At 43.6% G+C, this 20703-nt stretch overlaps 1 protein-coding gene across 1 annotated transcript; it reads right to left on the reverse strand.

Moving 5' to 3' along the window:
* Positions 1–2633: 2633 nt before the first annotated feature.
* Positions 2634–19112, reverse strand: LOC146616974 (alpha-N-acetylgalactosaminidase-like). The gene is made up of 9 exons (XM_085372159.1): positions 18937–19112; positions 18301–18457; positions 17429–17569; positions 16929–17140; positions 16742–16836; positions 16479–16640; positions 13058–13255; positions 12813–12953; positions 2634–3668 (listed from the first exon to the last, which is right to left on the reverse strand). The coding sequence occupies exons 2-9, from the start codon at positions 18453–18455 to the stop codon at positions 3465–3467; spliced, it is 1308 nt and encodes a 435-aa protein (XP_085228285.1). The 5' UTR covers positions 18456–18457; positions 18937–19112; the 3' UTR covers positions 2634–3464.
* Between the last annotated feature and the right edge of the window lie 1591 nt (positions 19113–20703).

The raw sequence follows: 20703 nt of genomic DNA on the forward strand, positions 1-20703 counted from the left end.
CATGTGTGTATTGTTTGTGTATTTAAACACAGGCACTCATATATATTCAAATAATTTTAAAAAAAGTTCATTTACCTGTTATTACCACACACCAAATCCAGTCGTTGGTACTTGCTGGCTTGTGTAGCCACAAGACAACAAAAACTCCACACTGCGCCCAGCATCCTGGAGCACTTCTGTTGTCTTTTGTACGTGTTTTGAGTTTTTATGTGCTTCTGAGTTTTTATGTGCTTCGGAGTTTGTACGTGTTTTGGAGTTTTTACGTGTTTTGGAGTTTTTACGTGTTTTGGAGTTTGTACGTGCTTCAGGGTTTGTATGTGCTTCAGAGTTTGTACGTGTTTTGGAGTTTTTACGTGCTTTGTCTGTAGGGGCCACCGTAAATATACTTTCATTTATTCACTCCACAAAAAATGTAATAAATAAATCATATAATACAAAAATCAACTATTCACATTTCAACTTTTAACTATTTAAATTTTCCGCTTTTTCCTTTTACAAATTTAAAGTAAAACAACACAAAACACTGCAAACCACAACACAATTAAATATAAATTATAATATGAAAACAAAAAGAAGATGCATATTCTCTGTCATATGGGCCCGCATGAATAAACTTTCTGAATCCTTTATCATCTGCAACTGAAAATAGTTGTGGATGATTACTATACCTTTCTAATGTGACGTTGTTGTCTCTGGCTCTCTTTCTCTGTCTCTGTTCCTGTGCTACTGCGAGTGTAACTACCGCCCCTCCCCCCTCTGCCCAGCATAAAGCACAAGACTCCCGTGCAGAGTGAAGCGGAAAAAAAGTGCTAGAGAGAGGTTGAGAGAAAGAAAAGAGAAAAACAAAAAAAACAAAAAACACGTGACGGCTCGCGATAAGGAGCCGGCTCGCGTCGTTCACTTCAAAGAGTCGGATCTAAGAGCCATTTCGTTCGCGAACGACCCATCACTAGTTCCCAAACTTTTTTTGCTAGGCTCCCCTTTGTTTTACAAGGAAAATGTTGCCCCCCCCCCCGCGCGCACGCACGCACAAACACATCCTCCAACCACACACACCTGTATTTTGCTCCATTGCGGTTTATTTCACACCTCAAACATTTAGTAAACAATTAGGCAAATACAAGTAATCTGCAATAAATTACAGGTAGTAAGAAAGTAAACTACTAACTCTTTTATGCTACGTCCACACCTACACGTGTTTCGAATCACCGAAAACGGAGATTTTATAAAAGTCCTTTTTGCGTTTACATGTGGAAGAGGAATACAGAGTTCGTCACGCAATGTCAAAGGTATGTGCCTTTTTTCACGTCAGACTGTGCGCCACCTTATTGTTTACATGAGATGAATTGCAGAATGGCAGATAGAGACAAAATACTGTTAATCTGACTATCTTCAGTTTTTACACGCTTACATACACACGCAGTTACTGTCCCTCCATTTATAAAGGCAGAGGCATCACGGTGTGATTTTTTTTACGTGTAGTTGTTTTTTTCTGTGTAAAAATATTCAACATTGCTGTCAATACATTTTTCAAAAAAATGCCTCTCTGTGCAAAATGGGTTTAAAAACATAAACAGCTGTGGGATACTGTTTGTCTTGATTTGAACCGAGGGAACAAATCGTAGCAGGATCAGCCTGATATTATTTGTATCCCACTGTAACTTTACTTTATACAGAGCTAACATCCCCAAAATGTCAGGTGTAGTTAGTCATTACAACAAGTGTTTGTGAACTAAAAATCAATTATGTGGGATACTGTTTGTCCATGATTTGAAGAGCCCAGCCCGCTCCCAACACAGGGAAAACCAATTATGCAGGAGAGACCTACCTTGGCACTTGTGCAGGTGAAACCAAAGGGAAGATATGCTTCACCATATTTTCTAGTCTTTGGCTTAGAATGAAGTTGGTTTGGAAACATATTCAGCTATGCTTCATCTCCTGCTCTGCGTTTGTGTGGGCGCCCTGTGTTAGCAGTGTCCAAGCATTTGGGGTTTTTTTTTCCACTTTTCATACCGGACCCCACACTTTGGGAAGCTCTGGATTACGTTTATTTACCTCAGTTCTGTAGCTGATCTAAAAAAAAAAAAAAACACCTATTCCAGTTTCGAACTGTTTATGTTTAATGAGGTGATGTTAAATGTGATCAAATCATTCATACATTATGTTTCATAAAAAGCTATAGATTGTAGTAGCCTTCACCTCTCATTTGGCGTTACAATCCTGGTGATGTCTTTGGGTGATGAACAAAATAACTACTGCTTCTTCCTTACAGCAAAAGTGTAAACATATCCACATCCAGCAGGAGGAGCACTTGGAATACAAAATTTGGAACCACAAAACCTGGATTTAGTTGCTTCAAAAGTTGCTAAAAATTCATAGATGATAAATGCTATAAGATAAAGTCTTGTGACTCTCACTTTGGTGAAAATGCATTCAATACCAAGAACTAAAAAAAAAAAGACCAAGAACTACAAGTATTATATAAATAAATAAATAAATTTTATAGAAAACAGAACTGGAACTAAACTGACCTTAAGATAAGTCACTCTGGGACAAAGAACTGGCAAGTGAAAGCTAAAAGTGAAAAACATCTTAATCACTGAAAGGAAACCTGAAGAACTGAAATACAGCGTTTTCATTTATTTAGAGAATTTGATGATAAATTGTTTACTTAGGTCACATAAAAACATATAAATCATTAATGAGTTTTTTCTAAAACTTTTTTTCCACATTTGTCTTTCTGAGCTGACAAAGACTGATCTCTATTTTAAAAAAAAATCTTAAGGCTACGTCCACACGTACACGGGTGCAGTGTTTAAATGCTTACATATACACACACAGTTACTGTCCCTCCACACATACAACTTGGTTCTGCTTCTATGCCCCAGCTTTGTTTACTATTTCCCACCCAGGCTTCTAGACTTCTGATTGGCCAACATTTCTACACGGTTAAGAATATATCGCCAACTGTTGCTTTGGCATGTTCCTAGCAGCGTTTTCCTTCATTTCTGTGTTTATGTGTGGACGGGATTATTTTTTTAAAAGGAAAACGGAAAATCTCTGTTTTCAAAAATACCCGTGTACGTGTGGACGTAGCCTAAGACAAGTGAAGACCTCCCGATCTGGGATCAGTGACTTTGCTTTGGCACATCTCAGATAAAATTTTAAAATCATCATCTCTCTTTACTGTTGAGCACAGAAACTCTTGTGGCCCAGTTACTTTCAAGTGAAGATCCAGCTGGAGATCGCATCAACAAGAGCACATTTGTGCCATATACAGATGTAAAGTGGATGACCCTGAGTTTCAAGCATGTTCTTACTTGGAAGAGGCAATTGTAAAACACAGTTCAGAGCTATGCGCCTGCACCTGTGCTTAGATAGAAACAAATCATTCGATCATCAAGACATTACTACTGAGGTAAAAGACAAAAACTTAAGGATTAGAAAGTGGGGTCTGTGAGTGGTCAGAGGAAAACCCGTGGAATGGCATTTTCCTCACGATCATCATAGACACGACCATGGAGCGTGCCCCCTTGATAGAACTGGCGGAGGTTGAATTTGGCAGGTGCAGAGACGTACCACATCACCACCCCTGTGGGGTTCACGGACACTACAAATTCAGTGGAGTCTTTGAGCGATGCGGTCTCATCTGTGAAGACGTTGAAAACCTACAAAGAAGACGAGAAACAGAAGTGAATTTCTCTAGCAAGTATAAAGACAGACATCTTGCTGATAGAACACTTTTGGTCTCAGTGGGAAACCTTTGGTCAGATGTAGCTAGATTCTCATCATGTGTTACTTAAAGATCTGTTCTAAGTCCATTGTTGTTCTCATTGTATATCCTACCACTAGGCCATATTAGTAGTCATTTTAAATCCATATCCTATCATCTGTATGCAGATGATATTCAGCTGTAGGGCTGGGCCATATTATACCGTTCACGGTAATACCGGTATAATGTTAGGCAACGATAGGAAAATGAAATATCGCGATAGAATGGGAGTAAAACGCGCATGCGCAGTGCCTTTGTTTTCATACGCACATGGCCGATTGTTGAGTGAAACAGATGAACCAGAATTGGTTTGTAAAAATGGTGCAACTTCCGTGATGTGGAACTGGTTTGGTGTTTGTCCGTCAGATACACAACAAAGCACATTTTTTTGCAGAACATGCAAGCGGCCGTTGTTATTGTCGTATTTGTCGGACTAAGATGCTCTTAAATCTGGGAGTAATCTGGGTCCTAAACTCCGTATACTTCAGGTCAAACAACACTGCAGCATCACTTAGAGTTAAAAACTGTCTAAATTCTTTCATCTTTAATAAAACGATCAGAATTGCTGCTTTACCAGGTGTAACTATAAAGTTTAACTTCCAGGCATCCATGAAAACAAAAGTTATTACATTTAACGGAGTTAGAAGTTAGCAGGAAGCTAGCGGAAGTTAGCTCGCTAGTTTCGCTAGTTACCTAAGCATGATATTGCATGTTCTGACTGAGAGATTTCTGAAAAAAATCAAACGTACAGCTCTGCTATCACTTCCAACATAAATGAAGACAGGAAACTAAACAGCAGTGACGTTTGTAGGGTTACTGAAGTTGGGCTAGCTGGTATATAATGATGTGCTACGTGATCGCTAGCGACACAGCTATGTTAGCATAACATAAACAGTGAAGCTGGAGGACGAACACTAACACTTTTCCACTTATAAAAGTTAACGTGAAGGTTCTTCATGGTTAGAAACAAATGCAATCGCATGGCAGGATGCTGTAAACGGACCAAACTTCAGTCAGGAGAACAACTGAGATAATCCATCCACAATACGAGGTTAGTCATTAATATACTGCAACAACATGGGAATAGAGCAGCTGCCAGAGAATTCAACATTAATGAATCAATGGTACAGAAGTGGAGGAAGCAAGAAGAATGAGTTTAATAAAGTTTGATTTATCTGACTGCTTTGTTTCGCTTAATGTGCCTTATAATCCCGTGCACCTTATGGTCCGAAAAATACGTACTGCACACTGCAGTTTAATGTTGCAAAGCACCTCTTTTTAACTTCAGTGGATATTATACATGGTTATGCTCAGGATATGTCAGCCCATTTCTACTGGAAATGCCTTTTGGTTAAACTTTCAGCAAGGAATTTGCATTTGCACTGTTACATTTTTATAAAGCTTTAATGTACATAAAAACCAGCTTCTTGTTTAAGTGAAAATAAATGGAAGGTTGTCTTTTTGCGCTAGTAATGTTGTGGAGTTGTATTTTGTCTCGCATCAATTATATCGTCGGTTATATCGTTATCGCAAATTTTCAAATATATATCGTGATAAATATTTTTGGCCATATCGCCCTGCTCTATTCAGCTGTACCTTTCTTTTAAACCTTATGAATTGAATAAACTATCCATTCTAATGGACTGTCTTAAGCAATGTTCCCTCTAATTTTTCATGTGTCTGAGCGAACACACAAACTCCCTGAGCGGTCCCTTGGACCACTGTGAGCAACAGCAGACGTGTGCACTGTGGTCACGCCAGCATCGAATCCATCCAAGTTACATGGTTTATTAAAATAATCAAATTACAGCATTTGTCTTAGACTACTTTTAATTAACTGCTTTAGCCCACTTACAATGAAAATTTTTAAAAAAAAATCTTGTTCATGACCTGTGTAGTATGTTAACACTTTTGGAAGTAAAGAATAACCTGAACTCCAATTTTGAAAACAAAACTTTCTTTTTTTAATTTTTTAATTTATTTTTTTTATAAAGCTCTGCATCAAATTTGATGGCACACAAATTATTCGTGCCACTCCAAAACATAATTTCTGTCCACTATGAGATAAAGGAGAACAACAGCCTGATACCTGCAGGCCTGACAACAGGAGATGTATCACTCCTGTAACACCTGTAACATTCAGTAGTCGCCTCATTGTTCTGACACACACAACAAAACTATTGACTACACTACACACTAACTACACAAGATTTGCACTAAACATTGCAAATCTCTCACATCTCAAAACATGGCCATCACTCCTAAAACTTCCCCCTCTCCTAAATGACTAAATGCCATGTTGCCACATCATTTTTTGATTGGTCAACATGGTACATTTTTCCACCAATAGGAAAGGGTGGGGTTTTTTGGTTTTGTTTTTTGCTCACAGGTGGAGAGTGCTTTTGGGCGTTTTCCTTATAAAACGCAGGTTTTACTGTTTCTTCCCGCAGTAAATATAAACAACGACAGTATTCAGTAAAAAACAAAGAAAGATTGCAGATATTTTTATCATAACTCTGGTTTTACGTGGCCTATCAACACAATTTAAAAACTGGTATAAAGTCCACACTTTTTCCGTCAATTGTTCCGTCTGTCCTGCTCACATCTCCAATGGTTGTACACGTTATCATTAGCGTGACTTCACTCCACATCAGCCACGCCGCTTTACTAGCTAAAACACCGCTGTCGGCACATAAGGACGCTGCCATAGCCTGTCAATGACGTTGATTAGCTGCATATATATATAAATATATATATAAATATAACAACACCCAGCACGCCCCTGCGGGCGGTTTATCCTTCAAGCTCGGGTCCTCTACCAGAGGCCTGGGAGCTTGAGGGTCCTGCGCAGTATCTTAGCTGTTCCCAGGACTGCGCTCTTCTGGACAGAGATCTCCAATGTTATTCCCGGGATCTGCTGGAGCCACTCACCTAGCTTGGGAGTCACCGCACCTAGTGCTCCGATTACCACGGGGACCACCGTTACCTTCACCCTCCACATCCTCTCGAGCTCTTCTCTGAGCCCTTGGTATTTCTCCAGCTTCTCGTGTTCCTTCTTCCTGATATTGCTGTCATTCGGAACCGCTACATCGATCACTACGGCCGTCTTCTTCTGTTTGTCTACCACCACTATGTCCGGTTGGTTAGCCACCACCATTTTGTCCGTCTGTATCTGGAAGTCCCACAGGATCTTAGCTCGGTCATTCTCCACCACCCTTGGGGGCATCTCCCATTTTGACCTCGGGACTTCCAGGTTATACTCGGCACAGATGTTCCTGTACACTATGCCGGCCACTTGGTTATGGCGTTCCATGTATGCCTTGCCTGCTAGCATCTTGCACCCTGCTGTTATGTGCTGGATTGTCTCTGGGGCATCTTTACACAGCCTGCACCTGGGGTCTTGCCTGGTGTGATAGACCCCAGCCTCTATGGATCTTGTGCTCAGAGCTTGTTCTTGTGCTGCCATGATTAGTGCCTCTGTGCTGTCTTTCAGTCCAGCTTTGTCCAGCCACTAGTAGGATTTCTGGATATCAGCCACCTCCTCTATCTGCCGGTGGTACATACCGTGCAGGGGCCTGTCCTTCCATGATGGTTCCTCGTCTCCCTCCTCTTTCTTGGGTTTCTGCTGCCTGAGGTATTCACTGAGCACTCGGTCAGTTGGGGCCATCTTCCCAATGTATTCTTGGATGTTCGTTGTCTCATCCTGGACTGTGGTGCTGACACTCACCAGTCCCCGGCCCCCTTCCTTCCGCTTAGCGTACAGCCTCAGGGTGCTGGACTTGGGGTGAAACCCTCCATGCATGGTAAGGAGCTTTCTTGTCTTTATGTCAGTGGCTTCTATCTCCTCCTTTGGCCAGCCTATTACCCCAGCAGGGTACCTGATCACGGGCAGGGCGTACGTGTTGATGGCCCAGATCTTGTTCTTACCATTCAGCTGACTCCTCAGGACTTGATTATATATATATATATATATATATATATATATATATATATAAAAGCAGCTGGATAGCGTAGTGGTTAGACTACACGCCTTTGGAACAGAGGATCGCAAGTTCGATTCCTGCCTGGGGCGTCTGTATCCAGTAAGGGTCCTAAGGCTAGACCCCCTATGCTAAGCAAGCCTACCGCAGACATGAGCGAGACAGATAAATATGAAGGCATGCCGGCTCGGACGTCGCCCGGATCAACAAGGTCCGCGTCAGGTGTTGAGGAACCAGGGCACCCTGACGAAAAGTGGGCTACTGGAACAAGAAGGCATCGGTGGGCAAGAGACGAAAACAGGGCGTTGTTGGAATGCTACTATGCAAGTAACCCTGGCGGAAGGGGCTACATGAATAGGATGAGGGACCTATGGATTCTTCGATACCCAACATCCACAATGACGGCGAAACAACTAGTAGCTCAGTGTTCCAACATTCGAAAGAAGGGACTGCTCTCACAGCTAGAGATTGACGAGGTACAACACAAATGCTACGGCAAGGAGGAGTCAGGACGCCAGGTCAGGGGGGAGATATCATCACCCCCACCCGAGATTGGGTACATAGCCCCAAGTGCGATAGGAGAAGGATCGTTGAGTGCGAGAGGAACTGACCTGAAAAATAGGATCATGGCCAAGCTTGAAACCTGGATCCCGCGTAGCCGGTTACCAAGATTACGTGAAGTTCCCTCAGAAGGTCTGCTAGATGATGTTAACGCAGCACTACGGGCAATACCTACAACCACGATTACCGACACTAACAAGCTGATCTACAATACGGCAACAGTGATCAGTGAGATGCTTGGCTACAAGTTGAACAGCGACAAGGGGCAGTACCCTCCATGGAGAAGGAGGCTAGAGGGCAAGATCAAAGTAGCACGGAGGGAGGTTAGCCAACTAACGGAGTTGCAGAAAGGTGCGACAAATAAGGTGCCTAAGAAATACAGCAAGCTGTCCATACCTGAGGCCTTGGAAACTGCCAAGCAAAGACTCACAGCCTTGGCCAGCCGCTTGAGGAGATACACCAGAGAGATAGAAGGCAGGAGAATAAACCAGCTGTTCTCCACAGAACCAGCAAAGGTGTACTCTCAGTGGCAAGGGAACAATAAGAGAACAGCACCACCAAGGCTGGAGACGGAGCAATACTGGAAGAGCATATGGGAGAAGGATGCAACCCATAACGGCAATGCTCAGTGGCTAGAGGATCTGAGGGCTGACCACAGCGACCTCCCTGAACAGGGTCCAGTAACCATCACAGTGGCAGATATCCAAGAAAGGGTCTCCAGTATGAAGAGTTGGACAGCACCAGGGCCCGACATGGTTCACGCCTACTGGCTGAAGAAGCTGACTGCACTCCACGAGCGTCTGGCAGCACAAATGAACCAGCTGCTAGTTAACGAGAGACACCCGGAATGGCTAACTGAAGGCCGGACGGTCCTGATCCCCAAGGACCCCAAGAAGGGACCGGTCCCCTCCAACTACCGACCAATAACCTGCCTCAGTACTACATGGAAGCTCCTGTCAGGCATCATATCGGCTAAGATGAACAGGCACATGGGTCAATACATGAGCGGGACACAGAAAGGAATTGGCAAGAATACCAGAGGCGCAAAACACCAGCTACTGGTAGACAGAACAATCAGCCGAGACTGCAAGACCAGACTGACCAACCTGTGCACTGCCTGGATTGATTACAAGAAGGCCTATGACTCAATGCCCCACAGCTGGATACTGGAATGCCTAGAATTGTACAAGATCAATGGGACCCTAAGAGCCTTCATCAGGAACTCAATGGGGATGTGGCGTACAACACTAGAGGCCAACTCCAAGCCCATAGCACAAGTCACCATCAAGTGCGGGATCTACCAAGGAGATGCTCTGTCCCCACTGCTGTTCTGCATAGGCCTGAACCCCCTCAGTGAGATCATTAACAAGACTGGCTACGGATACCGACTACAGAACGGAGCAGTTGTCAGCCACCTCCTGTACATGGATGACATCAAGCTGTATGCCAAGAGTGAACGAGACATCGATTCACTGATCCACACTACCAGGCTATACAGCAATGACATTGGAATGTCGTTCGGACTGGAGAAGTGTAGTCGGATGGTAACAAAGAGAGGGAAGGTAGTCAGAACTGAGGGGATTGAACTACCAGAAGGCAACATTGCAGACATAGAGGACAGTTACAAGTACTTGGGGATCCCACAGGCGAATGGGAACCATGAAGAGGCCGCTAGAAAAGCTGCAACCACCAAGTACCTGCAGAGGGTCAGGCAAGTCCTGAGGAGTCAGCTGAATGGTAAGAACAAGATCCGGGCCATCAACACGTACGCCCTGCCCGTGATCAGGTACCCTGCTGGGGTAATAGGCTGGCCAAAGGAGGAGATAGAAGCCACTGACATAAAGACAAGAAAGCTCCTTACCATGCATGGAGGGTTTCACCCCAAATCCAGCACCCTGAGGCTGTACGCTAAGCGGAAGGAAGGGGGCCGGGGACTGGTGAGTGTCAGCACCACAGTCCAGGATGAGACAACGAACATCCAAGAATACATTAGGAAGATGGCCCCAACTGACCGAGTGCTCAGTGAATACCTCAGGCAGCAGAAACCCAAGAAAGAGGAGGGAGACGAGGAACCATCATGGAAGGACAGGCCCCTGCACGGTATGTACCACCGGCAGATAGAGGAGGTGGCTGATATCCAGAAATCCTACCAGTGGCTGGACAAAGCTGGACTGAAAGACAGCACAGAGGCACTAATCATGGCAGCACAAGAACAAGCTCTGAGCACAAGATCCATAGAGGCTGGGGTCTATCACACCAGGCAAGACCCCAGGTGCAGGCTGTGTAAAGATGCCCCAGAGACAATCCAGCACATAACAGCAGGGTGCAAGATGCTAGCAGGCAAGGCATACATGGAACGCCATAACCAAGTGGCCGGCATAGTGTACAGGAACATCTGTGCCGAGTATAACCTGGAAGTCCCGAGGTCAAAATGGGAGATGCCCCCAAGGGTGGTGGAGAATGACCGAGCTAAGATCCTGTGGGACTTCCAGATACAGACGGACAAAATGGTGGTGGCTAACCAACCGGACATAGTGGTGGTAGACAAACAGAAGAAGATGGCCGTAGTGATCGATGTAGCGGTTCCGAATGACAGCAATATCAGGAAGAAGGAACACGAGAAGCTGGAGAAATACCAAGGGCTCAGAGAAGAGCTCGAGAGGATGTGGAGGGTGAAGGTAACGGTGGTCCCCGTGGTAATCGGAGCACTAGGTGCGGTGACTCCCAAGCTAGGCGAGTGGCTCCAGCAGATCCCAGGAACAACATCGGAGATCTCTGTCCAGAAGAGCGCAGTCCTGGGAACAGCTAAGATACTGCGCAGGACCCTCAAGCTCCCAGGCCTCTGGTAGAGGACCCGAGCTTGAAGGATAAACCGCCCGCAGGGGCGTGCTGGGTGTTTTGTTTTTTATATATATATATATATATATATATATATATATAGATAGGCTGGACTATGGGATAAGATGGCATCGTTGTAATCCCATACGGGAGCAGCTAGTCACTTACTGAGTAACACTGCAAAACAGAATTGATAAAGTTTTAATTTCAATTCAGGTTAGATTATTTATTTATTTTTTGTGCGCAACGCAGATTTTCTGTGCGCAGAGACCGTGCCAGCAGTGCGCAATTTCTCACGCGCACAGCTTAGAGGGAACATTGGTCTTAAGGAAATTAATGGTTGGATGGCAAACAATTTTCTGCAGCTTAATACAGACAAGATAGATTGTTTAATTCTGGCTCCAGAGAGCATTAAGCCCCAAATTAGACAATGTTTGGAATCTTTCTCATCCACTGTAAAACCTCTGAATCTTGGGTTAACTTTTTACCAATCTTTTGATGCCCACATCAAGTTTTTGACCCCCTCTGTGCTTTCTTCACTTAAGAAATATCACTAAACTCAGGACTGTTGTCTCTCAGGTCTCGTCCCAATTAGCCTGTTGTAATGCCCTTTCCCCTTGTCTGTCAAAGGCTTCTATAAATCGCCGTCAAGCTGTCCAAAAAGCTGCGGCAAAGCTTTTATCCGAAGGGCCAGCTCTGTTCTAGGATGCCCTCTGGACCCAGTGGAGGTGGTGAGTGACAGGAGAACGGCGGCTAAGCTGTCATCCCTGATGGACAACATCTCCCACCCCATGCAGCAGACTGTGACAGCACTGAGCAGCTCCTTCAGTGGGAGACTGCGGCACCCACGGTGTGGGACGGAGAGATTTCGCAGGTCTTTCCTCCCCACTGCTGTCAGACTCCATAATAAAGACTTTAACTGATCAAGCACACACATCCATACATATGCAATAATACTAAGTGCAATAATCCTTTCTGTCATCGTTGTATTTTTACTCAGTTGTATATAGTATTTGTATTTGTATTCTATTTTTATCTTATTGTATATTTATTTTATTTTATTCTACTGTATATAGTATTTTATTTTATTCTATTCTGTACAGTTGTGTACTGTATTTATTCTTATTGTATTCTAATTTTTGCCTCATAACTTTTGCACTGTCCACTTCCTGCTGTGACAAAACAAATTTCCCACGTGTGGGACTAATAAAGGTTATCTTATCTTATCTTATCTTTAACTCGCAAATTTTCTCATATAACCCCATTGCTAAAGAGTCTGCACTGACTTCCAGTTAGTTTCAGATATCAGTTTAAAATCTTGACTCGTACTGTCATGGCCTTACGAGGAGAGGCCCCCACTTATATTGTCAAGCTACTTCACGCTAATTCTTGTACAAATACAGGCCATTTACCATTTAATAAAAGACTGAGTCATGTACCGTGCTATAATGCTATAATATTTGAAAAGATTTCAATCTTTTGTTTGTTTGTTTCTTGGATTTTTTTGTTTGTTTTCTGTAGTGCTGTTTTACGTTGTTAACTTTGAAACTTCAAAAACAGGGAAGTCTGAGTCAACCTTGCTTGCCAAAATTAACCCTCTCACCTCGAGTGAACCAGGTCGAAACACGATACACATCCCTCCTAAGTCTATAAACACATACCTTGTAGCTGCCTGCAGTGTAGCTGAGTTTGCTGAGGGAAGTCGTGTAGCGATAGGGCATGTCTGTACGACGGCTGAAGAACAATAAAGCGCTGGCATTTTTTGACAGGGGGCGCCAGAACACTTCAATGCCACTTTTCTCCTGAGAGAAAGAAAAAATGTGAACAATGAAACAAAAAACATTGCACAAAAGTCCACAAAAAGAGTCATTTAAAAAAGAAATGTATCTACTAAATTGTGCTTCACCTTCACAATGCGTCTTCCCTGGATACCCAGGGCATCCTGGTTGATGCTGATGGCCATTTCGTTCCGCAGGATGCTCTGGGCACCGCTGGAGATGGTACGGAGGTCATTAGACATGAAAAGAGGAGCCGCCATGATCGCCCAGAGAGCCATCTGAGAACGAGACTGTTCCATGCTGAGGCCAAAGTCGCCAATAATCAGCTGTGAAGATTAAAAATTTTCACACCAAAGAATTAAATTGGAGGCTGTAGTCTGTAGTACATGTAATCTATCTTTCAGTATGGAGGTGTAGCTGAATGATTTGTGCACAACAAATGTATATGTAGAGCACTGAAGAGGCTTAAACAAATCGTAGAGTAAGCAGAGACAGTAAATATAGACATATATAAAATCATTTTATTATTTATATAAAGCTCTACATAGACAGGCTCCTGCTTATATAGCAGAGTTTCTGTGAATGTATCACTGTAGCCAGCCTCTCTGGTCTTCTAAACACCATCTCCACCTGCCCCTCGCTCTGATTTTTAAACCAGAGGTGATCGTGCTTGTGAGGTAATTGTGTCCAAACTGTGAAATGGCCTTCCTCAGCCTAACAGGCCAGCTGATTCTGTGGTTTGTTTTAAACAACTTCTTAAAATCCGTTTTTGTAGTTGAGCTTTTGGTTTGGAATGAATCTCTGATCATATGGTAGATTTTGTATTTGTTCATGTATCTGTAAGTGAAACATGTATATGTGGCTTTTCTATTGTTTATGCTATTCTATAAAGCACTTTGTAACTATTATTATTATTAGTATTTAGTATTTAGTATTTATTTATTTATTGTCATTGTCAAGAACAATGAAATTGCGTTTGGGGCTTCCATACAACCCAAAAAAAAGAAGAAAATAATAAATACCCCTTAAAACCCAAGTGTACATATTTAACCCAGTGTGACTCCAATGCAATAAGACAATCCTTAGCAATAATGTTCGTAGAAATTCAGACAAAGACCTGAGAAACATGACAAAATACAACAATGCAACCCATTCAATATTATTGTACTGTGAGATATGATATCAGATATGATAGTTATCTATTTAAGAAAGAGGGGGGGTGCAGGAGGGGGAAGAGAACAAAGATATGATGCACCAATGCAGACCAGTTCATTGCTATTAAGAAGTTGGATATGGTTATTGTCCGTGAGAGGGGGGCAGAGAGTTCAGGAGCCTCACAGCCTGTGGATACAGGCTGTTGGCCAGTCTGGATGTTCTGGCCTGTATAGACCTGTACCTTCTCCCTGAGGGCAGCAGATGGAAAAGGTGGCGCGCAGGGTGATGTTGGTCCCGCAGGATACTGTGCACCCTCCTCAGACAGCGAGTGGGGAAGATATTACTGATCTCTGGCAGACTTGTTCCAATAATTCTGCCAGCTTCTTTCACCACCCGCTGGAGTGCTTGCTGATCGGCCTTGGTGCAGCTGGGGAACCACACTAGAAATCCATACGTCAGAACGCTGCTGATGGCACAGTTGTAGAAGTTCAACATCAGAGATCTGGGAATGTGTGCGCTCCGCAGTCTCCTCAGGTAGTAGAGGCGCTGTTGGGCCTTCCGTACAACTGAGGTGATATGGTTGCCCCAGGACAGGTCCTCGGTCACAGTTACCCCCAAGAATTTAAAACTGCTCACCCTCTCCACCGCCTCACTGCCAATGAAGAGAGGCAGATGGTTGTTATGACCCCTCTTCCGGAAATCTACAATGATCTCCTTGGTCTTTTTGGTGTTTAAGACCAAGTTATTGTCGTGGCACCATGACTCTAGTTGTTGCACCTCTGTCCTATAGTTTGTCTCATCATTGTTGGATATAAGTCCGAGCACTGTAGTGTCATCTGCAAACTTAACAATGAGATTGGACGCGCAGGAGGAAATACAGTCATGGGTGAAGAGAGTGTATAGCAGAGGGCTCAGGACACACCCCTGAGGGGCACCGGTGTTGACCACAAGGGTGGAAGAGGTGTTCTTACCCACTCTGACACTCTGTCTACGGTTAGTGAGGAAGTCCACAATCCAGTTGCACAGAGAGGAGTTAAGTCCCAGTTGGTGGAGTTTGGGACGGAGTTTGTATGGCCGGATGGTATTAAAAGCCGAGCTGTAGTCTACAAAGAGGAGCCGTGCATAGGTGTTCCTGTGTTCCAAGTGCTTCAGTAATGTGTGCAGCACTGTGGCGATCGCATCCTCGGTTGACCGGTTCTCCCTGTATGCAAACTGGTGCGAGTCCAGGGATGGTGGAAAAGCAGCTCTGATGTGTTTAATGACCAGTCTCTCCAGGCATTTGGCGGGAATGGGGGTGAGTGCCACAGGTCTGAAATCGTTCAGACATGTGACATTTGACTGTTTTGGGATGGGAACGATGGTTGCTGCTTTGAAACAGGATGGTACCAGTGAACAGGACAACGAGGTGTTATATATAGAGGTGAAGACGTCCGCCAGGTCCGCAGCACAGTCTTTTAGCACCCGGCCCAGCACTCCATCCGGCCCGGCCGCCTTCCTGGTGTTAATGCTCCGGAACACACGCCTCAGCTCATGAGTGCTCAGGACCGGAGCAGGGTCGGTTGAGGGGAGAGGGGACAGGACAGGGTCGGTGTTCTCCCTGTCAAAACGGGCATAAAAGAGATTTAGATCCTCAGCCAGAGTAGAACTGTCGGCTGAGGGTGATGGTGTTCTTCTTTTGTAGTCCGTGATAGCCCTGATGCCCTCCCAGACCTGCCTTGGGTTTGTGTGGTTCTCAAACCTGGCCTCGATACGCCTCCTGTGCTGCTGCTTGGCAGTCTTGATGCCTCTTCTCAGGTTGGCCCTGGCAGCACTGTATGCCTCCTGGTCCCCGGATTTGAAAGCGTTGTTCCTTGTTCGAATAAGTTGTTGAACTCCGTGTGTCATCCAGGGTGGATTATTAGGGAACACACGGAATCGTTTCCAAGTTGTTACATTGTCCACACAGAAACAGATGTAGTCCAAGACAGTGGAGGTGTAACTGTCCAATGCGACACGATTGTCAGTGTCCTGCACCTTGAATACATCCCAGTCTGTGCAGTGGAAACAGTCCTGAAGCATCGGAATAGCATCCTGCGGCCATGTTCTCACGGTTTTGGTTGTAATCCCAGTGCTCTTGATCTTTTGTGTGTATATTGGGTGTAGCAGAAGGGAGAGATGGTCTGACAGACCCAGGTGGGGATAAGCCTGGGCTCTGTACGCATTCGCCATGTTGGTGTACACCTGGTCCAACGTTCTATCTCCTCTGGTAGCACACTTCACATTACGGTGGAAATTGTGAAGTACAGATTTCAGGTCCGCGTGGTTAAAATCCCCATTATTATTGTTATTATTGTTATTATTATTATAAATATGTTTATATTTGGGGAGACAGTAAGAAATTTCAATTGAACAAACCATATCAGGGTCGTTCCACCTTCCAGGACCTGCTGCAGGTGTCAGGGCGTCCTGATTTTCAAAGAACCAGTCAACAATGTTCAGTACACTGTCCCAAGAGTCCTGGATGTCACCATAGTTACGCCACAGGTTGCAGATCTCACCCAGCTGAGTGTAATTTACCTAAAAACACGCATCAGTTTCATATAGTGAAGAAGCAAATACTAAGTATTAGAACAGGATTCGAACAAAACATCAAAAAGTATTTTGGATTTTAATCGTACCTTAGGTGGCAGCCCACCCTGGTAGGCAGGCCAGCTGCAGGAATAGCCAATGGGACGCCCTGTAGCATTTAAAGCCTTTGACATGAGAGGGTAACCTGTTCAAAACAGTGAACAGGAGATCTCAAATGAGGTCCAATCAGCAATATCTTATTATCCACACAGAAAAGGTTCAGTCTTGTGTTTTTACCCAGCTCTTGCTCCATGGCATTAGAGTAACAGCCGTCATATTTTAACATATCCACCTCCCAGTCTGCAAATGTTTGAGCATCTAATTCGATCTTATCCAGCGGTGTGCCAGGGTAGGCCATACATGTGAGTTTGCCCATGTCCCCATAGATGCCCAGCTTTAGGCCTCTGTTATGCAAGTAGTGTGCCAGCTTTTTGATTCCTCCTGGAAACCTGAAAGAGTAATATCAAACACACACATTTTAAAAAAGCCTTCAGCTTTCATTTTGTAACCACAGCATGATTTTTTTTTAATCCTGTAACCCAATTTCCTTTTGCACTTTCCAGGGAAGTGAAAATTCATATTTGTGCTGACACTAAAACATACCTGCTATCAATCTCCTGAGTACTGTGTTTTGCTTTTCACATGATTGTATGACTGTCACACTACTTCACTGACTGTTGGCCAATAACAGATATATGTTTACAATGGTCTTTGTGCTCACGCAGCAAATACTGCACCTCTTAGGATCAGGCTGCAGCCGTCCCTGATCGTCTCTTTGTTTGGAAGACCAGCAGTCATCTATGTTCACGTAGACATAGCCGAGTTCCTTCCAGCCATCCTCTGCAAGTCTGTCTGCCATGTCCATGAACAGATTTTCACTGGAAGAAAGACATAGATGTTTCATAATTGTCTCAATCGCATTCCTATTTACACTGATACTGGTTCAAGGTTCTTTATTTGTCACATGCATAGTTATACTTGTATAACACACAATGGGGCTGGGGCAGGGATAGCTCAGTAGGTAAAGTGGTCGCCCCATGATCGGAAGGTCGGCGGTTCGAATCCACTTAACGGCTACCCTGAGGTACCCCTGAGCAAGGTACCGTCCCTACACACTGCTCCCCGGGCGCCTGCTTAGTGGGCTGCCCACTGCTTCACTGAGTGAATGGGTCAAATGCAGAGAAAAACAAGTAATTTCCCCATGGGGATCAATAAAGTATCCATTATTATTATTATTATTAATGGAATGTAACCTGACATCCTCCTCGACATGTGCAAGAATGGTGGTGGGGGGGGAAGAACATTATATATACATATATAGTATATACATTTGGTGAATGTGCAGTAGTGGCAGCAAGCAGGTGAATTCTGTACATTAATAAGAATAGACATCTGACTATTTGAAGATAAGAGTGTAAAGAGTGTAAAGAGCACTACCATATCTATTAGATATTCTGTTCAAACCAACTGCTTCTACTGGCTTTTGTTATATCCTGTTATTATATCGCTATAAAACTGAGACTAGACCATTATAGTTATAATACCTAAATACCTTTTAAGTTTTCAATACAATCAAGCCTGGTGGTACACATTCAAAATTTTGGCTTACCTGATGCAGTTCTTTGGGTCGTTTTCACAGTCAATATCACATCGGTATCGTTCCCATGCCAACCACCCCATGGGAGGGGTCTTCATCAGTCCATTGTCAAGGGCCAAAGTGGTCCCAGTGAGCGCAAAGGCAAAAAAGAGAACTGCAACATGCATTTCTGCAAATACAAAATTACAAGCTGAATCAGATGTTAGTGCAGTGTGTCAAAGATGAGCCAGAAGAGTACGTCCAGAAGACTAAAGGGCAAATACAGGTTAATGATTGCAGCACCTGACGAAAAATCACCTAACATGGGTGTGAACGCAAAACAACCTGCGCGGTGACTTACCAGTGAAATAGACTGATCGTGTCAGATGACCAAATAAAAATCACATGCTTATATAAACGATGTTCTGCTAAATAAAAGTTAGAATATAAAAGCTGTTCGCAACATGATCGTCATTTGGTTCTTGTAAATACGCAACACTCGATCTCAAGCGAGTTTTTTGTATTATAAACACTAACTTGACGGTAGCTTATTACTTATAACTAATCTGGCATAGACAACAATTATTCTAGCAATTTAAAACGCACGTTTAAATGGTTTAAACGAAGGGATTTGCTGAATAAATGTATGAAATGAAAAGCTGAACTCACTGAAGTCCGATCACGGCTCTTGGAAACTGAAAGCTAGACAGAGCAAATAAGACCAAGAGCTCAGCCTCCTGCAGTCCGATTCTGTGCTCTTGTCTCTGGTCTCTCCCTCACTTCTTTAAATAAATACTGTGATAAAAGAAAATCCGCTCGGTCCTACTGTGGGGGAATATACAAAAAAGTACACATGACAAGGAAGTGGGGGCCACGTGACAAAGGAACCCTATCAGCTGACCACAAACCAGGAAGCAATAGAGAGAAAAACCGCCGGGGAGACCTGTAATTAGTGATGGGCAGATGAAGCCCCATGAAGCACTGAAGCTTTTCATCCAATTGGTTCACCCCAACGCGAAGCTTCATGAAGCTTCATTTGCTCTAGCAGGACACCTACTGGACGTAAAAATAATAGCTGGCATGAATTTGAAGAGTGTGGCATTTTGCACACAGCCTGTAAATGTCAACAACAAAAGGAGTGTGTAAAACATGTATATTGTAGTGATGGCAGTATACTGTGTATATTTATAGTGGCAGTATGGGAAATGATTATTTGGAAATGCTTGAAATGGAAATGATCATTTACTGTGAGGTGAGGTGTGGTTGGGGTGTGGACAGTAGTTGTGCTTTTGTAACGTTGAGGTATGGACAGCTACACACTGAGGCTTTGAGCCTCAGTCCTGCCTGTTCACATTTTATTCTGTAAAAACTAAATTTTCACTGCTTTTACGTCCTTTTTAGTGGGGAGAACATAGCTAGGATTTAATGATTTAACAAATCTTTTGAATCCTTTGTCCTCCACAATGCTAAATGGCTGGGAGTCCTCAATCACCATGCTGACCAGGTCTTCATCTATTTGAGATTGTTCTCCTGAGGAAAGACAATAAAGATAAAGCACAAATATAAATATCACACACGTAACTTATAACAGCTGTATAATATTGTTATATCATTTAGTAACATTACTGCATCCTATATTATCATTGCATTTGATGGCTCACCTGGTCTTGCTCCACGATCGGTGTCCCCCTTATTCTCATGCAAAGCTCTGTAGTGCCTAAGCATGGATGAGGTGTTGCTGTTATATCCCAGCTCCCTGGCACATAGCAAACACTTCACCTTGTACAAAAGTCAAGACAGCTCAACATAAATTGTATTGCACCATCAGTATCATGACAATACATCTTCTGTAGAAATTTACATACCTTGTTGGGAGGAATAAGATCAAAATGTTCCCACACAGGGGAGGACATCCTCCTCTTCTTAGCTGGCTCCATTCTCTCCTGACTTTCCTCAGTCTCATAAACCTCCATACGGTCTCCAAACTCTCACTAACCGCAACTCTCCATCAAACACCCACATTTTTGAATGAAGTCTGAGGGGTTTATATCGCTGTCATATCTCGCGGCAAAGTTCGAACCACTTCATGAACCAGTCACGTGGTACAGCCGGGCAGCGAGGCTTCGGACGTCATCATTTTCAGCTCCTCCCATAAATGAAGCAAGCCTCGATACGCGCTTCGCGGAAACGCCCCCTCCATTACTCGACACACGCTCCGAAGCCTCGATACAGAACGTCCCATCACTACCTGTAATTGCGGTTTATTTACCTCAGTTTTGTAGCTAATTTGATCTAACAAAAAAAAAAACACCTATTCCAGTTTCGAACTGTTTATGTTTAATGAGGTGATGTTAAATGTTATCAAATCATTCTTACAATGTTGTTTCATAAAAGCCATAGATTGTAGTAGCCTTCACCTCTCATTTGGAGTTACAA

This window comes from Diplotaxodon limnothrissa, linkage group LG15, assembly GCF_057381915.1.
Source record: "Diplotaxodon limnothrissa isolate DT_005_m linkage group LG15, D_limnothrissa_male_GT1.1, whole genome shotgun sequence".
In the NCBI taxonomy this organism is placed as follows: Eukaryota; Metazoa; Chordata; class Actinopteri; order Cichliformes; family Cichlidae; genus Diplotaxodon; species Diplotaxodon limnothrissa.